The 15017-nt window shown below is 41.7% G+C and overlaps 1 protein-coding gene across 1 annotated transcript in view; it reads left to right on the forward strand.

Annotated features, from left to right (window-relative positions):
- Window positions 1-1861: 1861 nt before the first annotated feature.
- The window catches only part of PGM5 (phosphoglucomutase 5), an 80914-nt gene continuing 67758 nt past the window's right edge, over window positions 1862-15017 (forward strand). The window contains exon 1 of the mRNA XM_020805650.3: window positions 1862-2284. Coding sequence (XP_020661309.2) covers window positions 2024-2284 — 261 coding nt within the window. The 5' untranslated portion in view covers window positions 1862-2023. The remainder of the gene's footprint in view (window positions 2285-15017) is intronic.

A 15017-nucleotide genomic window follows, 5' to 3' on the forward strand; every position in this document is an offset into this window, starting at 1 on the left:
TTTATTTTCTGCTTAATACTAGTGGTGCTTATATTAAAGACCTTTGTGGCTCGAGAATAGGAGACTGAATGGACTGCTCTGTGTAGAGACCTCTCACATCACTAAAGTTACCTTCAAGGGGTCTTCTTCAGGTTTCAGTGCCTTCATAAATATGCCAGGTTGTGTCAAGAGTAAAAATACCATTTATGGAATATCATGCCAACCCCAAGTTTCCAAGTTCTAGTCCAGCATTCTGCTATGCTACCCTGGAAAAGGAATTACTGTAAATTGTTCTTATATCAGCTTGATCTTATTGTGATAGACTATTTATTCCATTTCTATACCAGCATTGTTATATGATGACAATTCCAGTGTATTTCTCTCTTAGGCTACCTGTTCTAAGGTAGAAACAGTAACATACCAGAGAGTCCGAATAACCAAAGGGGGAGCAGTAATACAGTCAGGCACATGAGACTTTGGTCTTATTAGACTTGAAAGGAGCTCTTTAGAAGGTGATGTGTATTATTGCAATTCCTCCAAATAGTCTTGAGTCAACCCTGCTGTGTTAGGGACCCTTCAACGTTTCTATTAACTGAGGTCTTAGGCTATCACAATTGTAGTTTCATAGCACCATGGGGCTGTTTCTGGACAGTGGGAAAGCAAAGGAAAAATTACTGTTTTCCGTTCCTTCCTCTTTGGAATGGGTTCTGTTATTCTTGGAAGGTTTCTATTTTCTAAGTTGCTTTTCTAAAAGCCTTCATCAGATTATTTAAAATTCTAAAAGAAATACCATTTATTTTAATAATGTTAAAAAATACTAAACTGCGAACTGAGATTAAGATTAAAATGTCATAAAATCAAATAAGCAAGATAGTACAGCAATGGAACAAACTGTAAGGCAGGCCCACATTTTGCTGCCTGAAGTAGAGTGACAAATGACACCTCTCTCCACCAACCCGCCTATCCTTACACTTAAAACCAGTTGAACTATTTTGGACCATCAGATTGAAAAATGAGAGCTATGCCGTCTTTTAATGAAAGTGGAAATCTGCTTCTTCAGGTGGTCTCCTCATCTTACTCCGCCAAAAGGCAGGGCCAAGCCTGACAAGCCCTTACATGTGGAGTGTTACTGTCATGACCTGGATTGTGCCTTTAAAAGTACACAGTGTTTTTGTGTTCTCTTCTTTTGCGCTATTGAAGAGGAGGTCGTGTGAGTTTAAAAGTTTTAAGCCCTACAATAACTGGGTGGGGGTGAAGTCTTATATACAGACCATGCATGACTGCAATTCAAGCACGAAGCCCTCTTTTAGCTTCTCCAAAGGGCAATTCCAGCCGATCTATAAAGGGTTGGGCAGCTCTGCGCAAAATAGAAAGCGTGGAGGACTGACAGCATATGTGATCCCCCGGAACAAATGTGTTTCACACACAAGAGAGACACCCCTGCCTCTAGTTACATCGCTGGCAGCGGACAACAATTCTCAGCTTCTCTTTCCAGAGTTATTATTGGCTGCGGTTGCTGCTGCTGTTTGCAAAAGAGAGTTTGGCAGCTCCCCTCGTGTCCTTGTTCAAAAAAGGACAGTTGGTGTGTTGGACAGAACATTGTACAAGAGAAAACGGAGAAGTGTGGGGGGGGGGGGCGCGACGAGGTTCCCAGGGGCAGGAGGGGAACCTCGCCCTTTTTTTTTCTCCCCGCCCGCTCCTGAGGCGAGATTATCAGGAGAGAGGACGAGAAACAGTTATAGGGCACAGAGGCAAGCGCGGGATTAGGCGGGAAAGGAGCGCTGTGGAGGATAGCCCCTGAGCATCCGGTGGCGCGGCGTCTCTCTGTCTCTCGCTGTTGAGGCGGCGGCGGCGGCGGCGGGGGTGGTGGTGGTGGGGGGGGTGAGGGTGAGGGGTGGGGATTTCTCTCCTCTCTCCGCCGTGAGGCGCCCAGAACGGCAAGTTCGCCGCGAGGGGGATACGGAGGGGAAGTTGCGGCTGCTCCAGGCAGGCAAGCAGCGCGACCAGGGGGGAGAGAGAGAGAGGGAAGGGAGCTTGCCGCGCCATGGAGGGGAGCCCCATCCCGGTGCTCACCGTGCAGACGGCCCCGTTTGAGGACCAGCGGCCGACGGGCGGCGGGGGGCTGAGAAGGCCCACGGCGGTCTTCGAGGGCCAGCGCAACTACCTGCCCAACTTCGTGCAGAGCGTGCTCTCGTCCATCGACCTGCGCGATCGCCAGGGCTGCACCATGGTGGTGGGCAGCGACGGCCGGTATTTCAGCAAGACGGCCATCGAGGTGGTGGTGCAGATGGCGGCGGCGAACGGGGTAAGGGCGGCACCTCTCCCTGCGCGCCTCTCCGCTCAACCTTTCAGCGCGTATCCGTTACTGAAACGCCCAAGGCCCGGGTGGGTTGCTTGGTCACCTTCCCAACGGATGATTATGATGCGTGTGTGTGTGTGTGGACGGGGGAGACGTCCACTTCAACTCCTGTAGAAATGGTTCCTTCCAGACCAGGAGGTGGTGGTTAGTGCGAATTCAGAAGTGGCATGGTTTTTGTTGTGCTTCTATGTGGCTCTTGCTGTTTCCAGGCTAATTTTGGGCACCCTTTACTCCTTATAGCTGACAGGATAGCTCAGTTAGGTATCTGGTTGCGGAGCCAGAGGCTGGGAGTTCAGTTCCCGCTGTGCATCCCAAAAGTGTGCCCTTGGGCACGCTGCGCAATCCCAGGACGACTCTGAAGAAGGGGAATGGCAAACCACTTGTCAGTGTTGTCGACCTAGAAAACCCAGAAAAGAGTCAAAGTAAATCAGAATTGACCTACTACTACTACTACTACTACTACTACTACTACTACTACTAATAATAATAATAATAATAATAATAATAATAATAATAATAATAATAATAATAATAATAATAATAATAATAATAATAATAATAATAATAATAATAATAATAATAATAATAATAAAGTACTGTGTATTCTGTACCATGCACCCTTTATATCCTTTGCCCCTTTCACTGGACTTCTATACCTCCACCCCTAATTTGTTATTTATTGCAGTTTTTACCTACCTGGATCAGACTCAATGACAATCCGCCTCCCAACCCTTGGTTATAAAGAACTGCTTGAACTCTGAACATTTACAGTACTTAGTAAAAATAGTTACTCTTGTTATGTTGCCATTAGGGACCTAGTCATATTGGTGGTATAGAAAGCAAACAGTGTATACCAGTAAATTCTGTGGCATCTGCTGGCTGGCAAGTTAAAGTTTTCTTGGAAAGTTTTAATGCAGGTTTTTCCTAGTGTCTTAAAGCCCTTGTTAAAATAACAGTTCAGTATTATAAATCTGTATAAATTTAATTGAGTCGCACTGGCTTGGTTTGCAGTGCCTGTGTTATTGAAGAAAATTCCTAACTCTGGCAGGTTGATTTTCTACTAGCAGAATATCTCTGATAGGTGAGCGAGCTTGTGCCCCAATAGGAGGTGCACATTCAGGGCACTCACAGGCAAAATGCATGCCTTCTAAAATGGGAAAGGGCAGTTGTATTTGTTAACCCTGTTTACTTATTTCATAGTATTTATCCCTTGTGCTGGTTTCCACATTTGCTGGGAACCTAATTTCCTTTATAAGCCACATTCCTTACCTTCCTTCTTATAATATCATTGTTCCTTTACTCCTTATGTGCCAAGTTCTCATGTATTCCTTCCATTACACCTGTGTGACATTTATGTTCACTCACCAATCCTGTCAAGGTCAGTGTCCCACCTATTCATGCACTATATTCTTGTGTACCAATTTTCTCTGTATGTTGTAGTATATCATAACTGCCATTATAGTTCACAATATTCTTCTATGTAAAGAAAAGTACAGTACTTATTTCATTGCCATGCTGGTTCATTATATTTGAACTCCCATTCATTATGTTTCATACTCCTGTTCTATGCAAATTCAGCTATCCAACATTCTTTGTCTATATTGTCCACTTTGTTCCACTGACTTTTGACAGGTATTGTTGCTCAGTCACACGTATTGCATAGCTGTTTGCCTTGACCATTCATATTCACTGTGCGCCCATGTATCCTGTTAGATTTCTGAATACCTGCATTCCCATATTTTTTTTATTGTGTAAAGGACATGTAGGTTCCCACAATATGATTATCTTAATTTTTTTTAGTGTTAGCTCCTGCTCTGTGCTAGTAAATGTATGATGAAAAAATGTGGCCAAATAAATACATTCACTTCTGTGAATTGTTGTTAGAGAAGATTCTCAGCATTGATTCCAGGTCATAAGTTTAAGAGGCATTTCAAGTAGTTATTATTTAATAGTCATCTATATTCTGGACCTCTCATCTCATCTGTATTTCTGTAGATGGTATTTGTGTTTCAGACAGTAGCGTCTGCCTTTCCCCTTTCTTGGCTTCCAAAGGACTGTGAAACTGAAGCAAGGCAGCAAGCAAGAAGTGCAGACAAATTGGCCTTGAAAAAGGGATATAAGTTGGCCCAACATGTATTGCGTCTAATTACATATGCTGCAATCGTTTGAGCTTATTCCTTAGCATGGTCTGGACAGAGAGGGGAGAGTTTTGCTAAAAGAGATCCATATAAGTAGTTGCAGCTAGTAATAAGAAACTGAATTGAGTGACGCACATCTTGGGAATGGGAAGCTCAATGGAACAGCATCTAAAAAAAAACCTTGCCTGTTTTTATGACAGCCCATTGTATATTTTTTGTTTGGCACAAACTAGCTTGGAGATTTTATAGATGGCTCCAGCCCTCCAAAATCAGGTGCCTTCTGGATGTTTTGGATTAGAACTCCCATAATCCTTAGATCATCCCCTGGTGATGATAGAAGTCAACATCTTACACATAGAAGGTATAAGACTGGAAAAGAGTGCACTGTCCATTCAGGCCAATAGAAATCACTGTTAATATTCCTTTTAAAAGAAATTAAGACTGGTGCATAGCTGTTCCCATCTATGCTGCATAGGATAAAATTCTCTTCATTTGCTTTGTTGTCTTATGCTTTCTTATTAGAAAGTAAAATATTACCCTTGGCCCCGGGTGTTGTTTTGGATAATTGCCTACCATTTGTGAACCCTTTGGCAAAGCTTCCTTCACTTTCAGGTTACCTTGAAAGACAGCAGGTTGCTCACTGGAAGAATTTGTTTTTTTTAAAAAGCCATCTGCTTCTTGAGAGCCAGTGTGATGTAACGGTTAGTGTGTAGGGTTAGGACTCTGGAGACCTGAGGTCAGATCCCCACTTGGCCATAAAAACTTGCTGGAGTGAGGGTGGCACTGGTAAAGCTACTCCTTAATAATGATATTATTATAATAATCTTGATATCTCACACACCTTGAAAACCTTGTCGAGGTTGCCATATGTCGAGAGGAATTTGACAGCACATGACACTCATATTCTCCTTGGTGTTTACATCAGAAAATGCCCAATGCTGGCTTGTATGATCTATAATATCCTAAACTGGATTGGGTACCAAAGGTGATGTAGTTCTTAGAGTAACGGACTAGGGCTCAAGAGGCCTGGGTTCTCAAATCCTTGCTCAGCCATGGAAACTGCGGATATGGAAATGGTAAAACTACTCTTAAATAACTCACCTTGAAAACTGTTTTAGGATTGCAATAAATCAGCTGTGTTTTGACAGCACATAAAAACAAAATGGGGTTATCTCTTATTAAGTAGTGTAAAATGAAGTTAGTATGGGAAGAGGTCTGTTAGAGAGAACAGGTTGTAGGTTGGGGACAGTGGAAGTGAAAGAAAAGGGTAAGTAAGCATGATCATACAAGCAAAAGAGAGCTAACAAATTGCCTCAGGACTTTCCTGATCTTGTCCATCACAGCTTCTATAGGTCTTTGGTTATCAGAAGAATTGTAAACTGATAAGACTTGGAGGGGTGCTTTGGAAAATTGGGGATAGGTGGCTGATTTGTATGGCTTTGTGTGCCTTTTGTTCATAGTGGTATTTCACATCTTTTCATTCAGTTTTTGTGGTCAGTCATACCATATGCTTAACATGGATCCAACATGTTCTTTCTCTGCTGTCTTATGTTGTTTTGCTTTTTTTTTTGGTTCAGATTGTGCATTTTCCCAGTGCTGGGGACGTGCTTCAAGTGTTTTATCAGTGGCAGAATACCCTTCTAATCTGCTGCTACACCAGAACTGCTGTTCTAGAAGAACTGCCTGGGTGCGCATAAATAGTAAAACCACTCTGCCTTCAGATTAATTTTAGTGGTGTCTCAGGAATTTAAAAATGACTCCCAGATACCAGTTCCCTGCAAATTGAGATTAAAATGACATCATGATATTATTAACATTACAGTGATTTATGTTGTGGAGCACTTCTTTTTCTGACATCATCCCAATTTTAGGGTCAATTTATTCTAGTAGATAGAAGCTGACTGCATGAATCTCTGTCTTGCCATGTCTCAAAAGCTTCCTTTCTCCAATTTGAGCTTGCATTATTAAGAAAGGTAACTTTTTAAAAAGCAGGAGAAGACGACCTTCCCATATCTATCATGTACTCTTTAACTAGATTATTGGAAAGGGATAGCTTTCAGTGGTGGAACACATGTGTTGCATGTAGAGGGTCCCAGGTTCAGTCCCAGAAAAGGCTGGAGAAGATTCTTTTCTGGAACCCCACAGAGCCACACCAGTCAGTGCAGACAGTTCAGTGCTAAATGGAGCAGTGGTCTTGCTTGGTGTGATGCAACTTTCTGATAGTTATGATTACACCTTTCTATTTCAGTTCGCTCATTTATAAGGATGAGACACAAAGAAGGCCAAAGTAAAGGAGGAAAGAGCAAAGACTATATGCTGTTCGAGATGGGTCCTTTGTGTCTACACGTTTGTTAATTAACTAAAATGTGAGAGAGCAGAATTTAAAATATATTTATTTATTTATTATTTCAACTATGTTTAAAAAATGTTGAAACTGAGGTGGTCCTACTTCGGACACATCATGAGAATGCGAGAATTCTTTGGAATAAACAGTATTGCTGGGAAGGGAGAAAGGCAGCAGGAAAAGAGGAAGACCAAATATGAGATAGACTGACTCCCTAAAGGAAGTCACAGACCTCAGTTTAGAAGAGCTGAGCCGAGCAGTTGAGAACAGGACATTTTGGAGCGTGCTCATTCATAGGGTCTCCATAAGTCAAAAGCAACCTGACAGCACATAACAACAACAACAGGAACAACAACAGCACATAAACAACAACAGGAACAGCTGCCCCATTAGTGCAAACACTTTCTGGGTAGTTCACAACACATCAAAAGACACTGAAATCAGCATTACAAAATACAATAAATGAAATAAAATAAATAAAAGCCTGTCACTAGCTAAATCTCCTGTATTTACATAGAATTAAACAAATTTAAAACAAATTTGAGTATCTCAGGTCAGTGGTTATAATATAGCTTTATATTATTCTAGTTTTAATAGAGTTAGCAATGTTAGTCTGTGCTAGCATATCACGCAAAACAAATAAAGAATTAAGAAGTAAAGCAGACAAAATTGTTGTGACACCTTAAAGACTAACTGCTATATCTTAATATGTGCTTTCCTGGACACGCCCACTTCATATTCACAAAAGCTCAGATTAAAATATAGCAGTTAGTCTTTAAGGTGCCACAGTGTTTTTGGTCTTTGTTTTTTGTTGTTCTTTTTGCCTGATACTTTATATAATTCTGTTTTTATTAATTTCCAAAAAACTGAGAAGGATGGCACCAGATGAACCTCTGTAGGAAGCTTCTTCTAGACTAGGGAAGGGGCCATGACCAAGAAAGTGTGGTTGCTGCTGTTAGCTCCTTTGTCCTTCTTAGGTGTGACTGTTTTTAACATCAAGAACTGCGAGGAGCAGGTGGGTTGAGTAGCTGTTTTGTGTGAAAAACGTTATGATGATATTGAGGTCCTTAACTGTTAAGGGCTTTATAGGTCATGACCAGCACCTTGAATTGGACAGAAAACTAACAGGGAGCTAATGAATGAATTGTGTTCATATCTGCTGATATCTGTGATCAGTCTGGCAACCATATTTTAGACCTACTGAACCTTACATACTGACTTCAAGGACATCCCTATGTTGAAAACCCTATATAAAACAGACAATAGTCTGTTTTAGAAATTACCAACACATGAACCATTGTTGTTTGGCATTCTTTCTTCAGGTAGGGGGTGCAACTGGGCAACCAATCAAAATTGGTGAAAGACACTCTTGTACTCAGCCGATATTTGCACCTTCATATATAGAGCTGAGTCCAACAGTAATCCAAATCTGTGAACCCAATCCTTCAGAGGGAGTGTAACCCTATTGAGGCCAGGTAAATATCCTTCTAACTGGTCAAACAATCCTCCCAACAGTAGGATAACCCTCTTATCTGGATACTGTTTCAGTTTATTGACCCTCATCCAGTCCATTATCAGTGCCAAACAGCTCCCAAGGACCTGTGTAGCAGCACCTGCAGATAAAAAGGATAAAGCTATACGTCATCTGCATGCTGATGACAATGAACTCCGAATCTCCACATGATGTCTCCCAGTTGACTTCATATAAATATTAAAAAGCAGGGGGGAAATGGCTGGTCCCTGAGGGGCCCCATAGTGGAGGACCCAAGAGGTGAACATTGCCTTCCCAAGCTTTGCTATCTGAGATTGGTCCTCGAGGAAGGAATGGAACTATGTACTGAAGAATGGAGCCTCCAAATCCTAAACTTAGTAGCTATCTCTGAAATATACCGTGGTTGACAGTATCAAGGGCTGATGAAAGATCTGGAATGGCCAGCAGGGTTACAGTCTCCCTTTCTGCTCCCTCAGGAGATTGTCTTGCAGGGTGACCAATGTCATTTCAGTTCCATGGCATGCCCTGAAACCTAGTTGAATTGGATCTAGGCTAGGTGATCCGTTTCCTTTAAGAATGCTTGCAGCTGATCAGATCAGACACCACCCTCTCAATCAACTTGCTCAAGAATGGAATATTGGCAACAAGCCTGTAGTTATGAAAATCATTTGTTGCTAAATTTGGTTTCTTTGGAATGAGCCTTATAATGTGTCTTTTCAATTGGAAGGTAAATGACCCTCCTGTAGAGATATCCCCATAGAGAAATGAGTGTAAGAGTCTAGGAAATGAGTAGAAAAGGCATAGCTGTGTTAAGTACAGTGGACCCTTGACTTACAGACGGCTTGACTTACAGACTTTTTGAGTTACAGACTTCTCTGGCCGCAAAATTTAGGTTTGACTTGCAGACTGAGATTTGACTTACAGACCAGAAAAAAACCAAAATGGAACAAAAACGGACTGTTACGGGATTAATTGGTTTTCAATGCACTGTAGTTCAATGGAGACTTTTTTACCTGCAGCCACCGTTCCAATACGGATTAATTCTGTAAGTCAAGGGTCCACTGTACTGCCTGGACTGTATTTTCCCTGCCTTCCCTGAACCTTTTTTGACCTAAGAAAAAAAAGAAACAAAATATCCCCCTCTAGTGGTTGAAGAAGGAATAGCAGCTTCCCATTAATTTCTATGGACGGAAAAGAGCAGATATGGACCAAATGGTTTTCAATGCATTCCTATGGGAAATGCAGATTTGACTTGAGAACTTTTTGACTTGAGAACTGCCTTCCAATACGGATTAAGTTCTCAAGTCAAGACCCCGCTGTAGCTGTTCTTGAATAAGCCTTGACGAAGGATCCTTAAAGTTACAGCCTTTGTTTAAGAGCAACATGAAACATAATGTGATTGAGGAGAGGTAATAAAATTAGATAATCTTACATGAATCTATTGCTTTATGATTATATTGTCATTCACATCAGAAATTTGTCATTGGAGATTGGGGAGTGACGCTTTTAACTGTCCCCTGATAATACATGAGAGCTACAGTACTTTTATTTTCTGTTTAAAATATATATTCAGTTTTGAGATTCTTAAAGAGTTGGATTATTTTAGGAAAGCATTGTTCAGTTTATTTTTAGGACAAAACGTGCACCATCTCAAACAACAAATGAATTGAAGGAGTACATTTGAACATACGTTTGTTGTGCTATATAAAATCCTAAGCCCTAGCATGACATAGAGAATGGCTATAATGTCTTCCAAAATCCCTGCAGCCAAATTATATGTTTATTAAAGGACAAGATACAACGCCCCTTGAGAATGCAGAGGTTCAAAATGCAGTGTTGTTTACATGAGTAAATACTGCTCCATGGGGGGGGACCCAATAACAATAGATTCCAGTTAACTAAATGCTACCATAGTGCATATATTTTTAATTCTAGTTTAAGAGCCAGTTGTGTAGTCACAAACCATAGGAGGCCAGTTGACAACAGATAATGCTCATTATGTGGCTGACCAGTCCTTCCGATGTTGCTCTTGTAAAATATAATTTACTGAGGATTGATGTTCTCCATTAGATAGAAAGACAGGTTGTTTCACATCTTGCCTGCGTTGTAGACTCGGAAGTACATATCCTGGTGAACTACCTGTTTGTTCAAACTTAGGACTGTCCTAATTACACAAAAAGTGAGATAAGTCACTTCAAGCTCAGAACTGATCAGTGAGTGAACAGGTTGAACATGTTTATCACTGGTTCTCTAACTCCCTATTACGTTTAGAGGGATGACAGACTTGCCCAGTCATATTCACAAGAGATATACTGTATACAGTATCTGTTTTGTTTAAAATACTGTACTGTACCTACGTACTTCAGTGGAAGACTGCTTGAGTGATAATGTCAGCCGCCACATTGTGGCATAAGAGTTTATTGCACATTTTTGTTAAGCCTGCATTGGATTTTGTTTGTTTCTTGCAAGAATTTTATTGCACATAATTGTTGCTCTTATGTGCTGTTTCTACTTTTTTTGTTTGTACTGGGAAAGAAGCACAAATGTAAATATGTGCTTCTGCTGCAATAAATACATTGTACAAGCAAACAACTGAAAAGAGTAACAGAGAACTCATGGCATTCTGTCAAAAAGTTCTTTATATTTTCTCCACCCTTTTAGTACAATTTGGCAGGAAGGATTTAGTAAAGACAACATTGTACTTTAGAGGGAAGTGGCATGGTTTCAAAAGCAGCTTCGTGGCAGAAAAGAGACCATAAAAGGATAACAAAAGTCAAAAACAATTGATCATAGAATTTCAATTTTTTAAAATTAGATGTAGGTTTGTAGAAGGAATTAGAGATGCCTACAGAGTGCTCCAGACAATTAGAGATGCCTACAGAGTGTTTAGTGTACCGTGCTTAGGTCAAGTATTAATGGATGAGTTTCAATTGTTGAGACCTGAGGATGTGGACAGGGTGCTTGAATGTGTCCGTTCTACTACCACTTCGCTCGACCCTTGCCCATCTTGGCTAATTGAAAGATCTGCCAGGGGGGTTCGCACCTGGGTCCAGGAGGCCGTGAACGCCTCTTTGAGAGAGGGAGTGGTCCCCACCACCTTGAAAGAGGCGGTAATTTGTCCACTCCTTAAAAAACCTAACCTGAACCCAAGGCTAGTGGTTAACTACCGACCAGTAGCGAAACTCCCTTATTTGGGCAAAGTGTTGGAGCGGGTTGTGGCTGGGCAACTCCAGGCGCCGCTGGATGAAACGGATTTTCTGGATCCATTTCAATCGGGTTTCAGGCCTGGTTTTGGTACAGAGACTGCTTGGTCGCCCTGTATGATGACCTTTGCAGGGAGAGAGACAGAGGGAGTGTGACCCTGTTGATACTCCTGGACCTCTCAGCGGCTTTCGACACCATCGACCATGGTGTCCTTCTGGATAGGCTGGCTGGGTTGGGAGTTGGGAGTTGGGGGCACTGCTTTATGGTGGTTCCTCTCCTTCCTGGCTGACCGTGTCCAGAGGGTGGTGCTGGGGGACAGTTGCTCTGCCCCATGGCGTTTATGTCATGGGGTTCCTCAGGGCTCAATACTGGCCCCTATGCTGTTTAACATCTACATGAAACCACTGGGAGAGGTCATCAGGAGGTTTGGGCTGAGAAGTCAGCAATATGCTGACGATACTCAGCTCTACCTCTCGTTTTCCACCAATCCAGGTGAGGCGGTTTCTGTGCTGAACTCGTGTCTGGACCTGATAATGGGCTGGATGAGGGTTAATACATTGAAACTCAATCCAGACAAGATGGACGTGCTGTTAGTGGGTGCTTCACCGGACAGGTTGGAGGGCCATTTCCATGCCCTGAATGGGGTTACACTCCCCTTAAGGGACAGGGTCTGCAGCTTGGGGGTGCTCCTGGACCCCAGTAGTCCACTGGAAGCCCAAGTGGACTCGGTGGCCAGGGCGCCTTCCTTCAGCTGCGGAAATTATACCAGCTGCGGCCCTTCCTGGACGAGTGGAGTCTCATGACATGCACTGGTAACATCTCACATAGATTACAGCAATGCACTGTACGTGGGGCTGCCTTTGAAGATGGTCCGGCGACTACAGCTGGTCCAGAATCGAGCTGTGCGGCTGGTGAGTGGTGGGGCTGCTAGGGAACATATCAAGCTGATTCTGTTTAAGTTACATTGGCTACCAGTTGCTGCCCAAGCCCAATTCAAAGTGCTTGTTTTGACATATAAAGCCTAAACGGCTTGGGCCCTGGATACCTGAAGGACTGCCTCCTTCCATATGAACCTACCCGGCAGTTAAGAGCTAACCGGGGACCCTTTTGAAAGAGCCGTCCCTTAAGGAAAGAAGAGGGAGGGCTTGTAGAGAAAGGGCCTTTTCAGCAGCTGCCCCCAGACTATGGAATGCCTTCCCGACTGAGATTTGTCTGGCGCCGACGCTGATGACATTTCGGCACCAGGTCAAAACCTTCCTGTTCCAGAAGGCTTTTAACTGAAATAATATCAGCTGTGGGCCTGATGGCAATTTTTAGAATATACATTTTAATTGCATTTTAATTATTTTGCCCTTTTATTTTGCCTTTTTAATGTATTTTAAATGCTGTAAGCCGCCCAGAGACCTTCGGGTAGTGTGAGCGGCATATAAGTTAGTTAGTTAGTTAGTTAGTTAGTTAGTTAGTTAGTTAGTTAGTTAGTTAGTTAGTTAAATAAATAAATAAATAAATAAATAAATAAATAAATAAATAAATAAATAAATAAATAAATAAATAAATAAATAATAGTACAAACTTTAGCCACTTGTAAAATACAAGAGAAGTAAGCTTTCTGAAATTCCTCTCTGGCTCAGATTGAAATCTAAGCCAAAGAAGAATTCCCAGTTTACCATCTCAGCCATTTTGAAACCCTCTTCTTTTCTGTTTAAATGCCATTTAGCTTGGAGTGTTTCTCTACAGCCATACTAGAAGCTGAAGGGAAATCTCAGCTTGGGAGATAGAAAGGACCCACTGGTGCTTGAAAGCTGTAGTTTTCATAAGAAATACAGGCATTCCATTGGGGGAAAAATAAAATTTCAGCTCCAAAGAGTCACTAATACTTCCCTGTTCATAGCAATCTGGCAGCATACCAGAGAGGGAGAGAGTTAATCTGTTTTCTGCATTCTGTTCTCAGGGCTTGTGTGTTGAGTTTCCCACTACAGCAAAGTTTTAGTGTTGGGCAGATGTGGCCCTTGAGATTTTGTTGAAGTACAGATCCCAACAACGCTAGCCAGCACAGCCAGTTGTGAGAGATGCTGGAAGCTGCAGTGAAATAACATCTTGACAACCACACTTTGCCCAACGTTGTACTGTAAAGGGAAAGGTTTGGTTTGGATGTTGGTGGGGGCTGAGTAGGTGCAAGAGACTGGGCAAGGTCAGAAGCAAGGAATGACATGACATGGAAATAATCTGAATGACATCCCTTCCCCGAGTTATAAACATTTTGGCTGATTTTCCAAACTAATCTTATTTGGGCTGAGAAAAAATTGTCCATCAATAGAAATAATAAAAATGTAGTTGTGACAATATTAGAAACTCATCTGAAATAGAATACTAAACGCAGAAGGACATGGTTTAAACCTAGGATGGCACATCTTCCTATGGTATCAAAAAGTAAAGGACAATAAATAATTTAAGAATCATTTGATAAGGAAAAATTTGAATTGGGTATGGACTAAGATCTGGGAAGAAAATTACCAAAAAGTTCCTGAATGGGTCTCACCAGTGGAAGCATTCACACCACCAACATTAATGGAAAAGAAGAAACCCTTGAGATATAGAGATTTATTAAAAGAGGACTTAAGTATGAAATCAAGGAAAGAATTGGAAGAACAAGGTATAATATTTGATTGGTGGACAAAAACACAAATAGATTGCTTGGGTACCTCTTCCCTCCTCTTCCTATGCCCTGGCTGGATAAAATGACAATGTGGCCTACGGGCCATAGTTTGGAGACCCCTGCTTCTGAAGGAGGAGGGAGCTGAAAATAATTTTTATTTTAAATTATCCCTTTGCATTCAATATTGTGGTTTACTTTGAAAAGATACTGAGTTTTTCCATAAAAGAATTAAAAATACTACTTTATAGAGATCTTTAATGGGCCATGTATGTGTGTTTCATTCTTCAGTAGTCTTCTCCAACATTTTTTTAAATGCCTCTCTTTTCAGAAACTAAATTATTTATATTTAACACCTTTTTCAGAGTTTTTCTCTCTGTGTCACTTTGTATTATGATACGAGATAAACGAATAGCACATTTGTCTCAAAGAATCAGTGTATGAAGCTTAAATACAAACTGAATAAAGCTGTGAAATTATAATCTTGGCTAGTAACCATATCCCGGGGACGTGGTGGCGCTGTGGGTTAAACCGCAAAGCCTCTGGGCTGCAAGGTCGAAAGATCAGCAATTCGAATGCACGTGACAGAATGAGCTCCTGTCACTTGTCCCAGCTGCTGCCAGCCTAACAGTTTGAAAGCATGTAAAAATGCGAGTAGATAAATAGGTACCACCATGGTGGGAAGGTAATGGCGTTCCACGTCTAGTCGTGCTGGCCATGTGACCACAGACACTGTCTGGAAACCTTTACCTTAACCATATCCTGGATATATATCATGTTTTATAACAATGGGGTGGAATGTCTTTTGTTTGAACAGTGTTAATTCACACTACTTTTAACAAATGCAG

This window comes from Pogona vitticeps, chromosome 2, assembly GCF_051106095.1.
Source record: "Pogona vitticeps strain Pit_001003342236 chromosome 2, PviZW2.1, whole genome shotgun sequence".
Classification (NCBI taxonomy): Eukaryota; Metazoa; Chordata; class Lepidosauria; order Squamata; family Agamidae; genus Pogona; species Pogona vitticeps.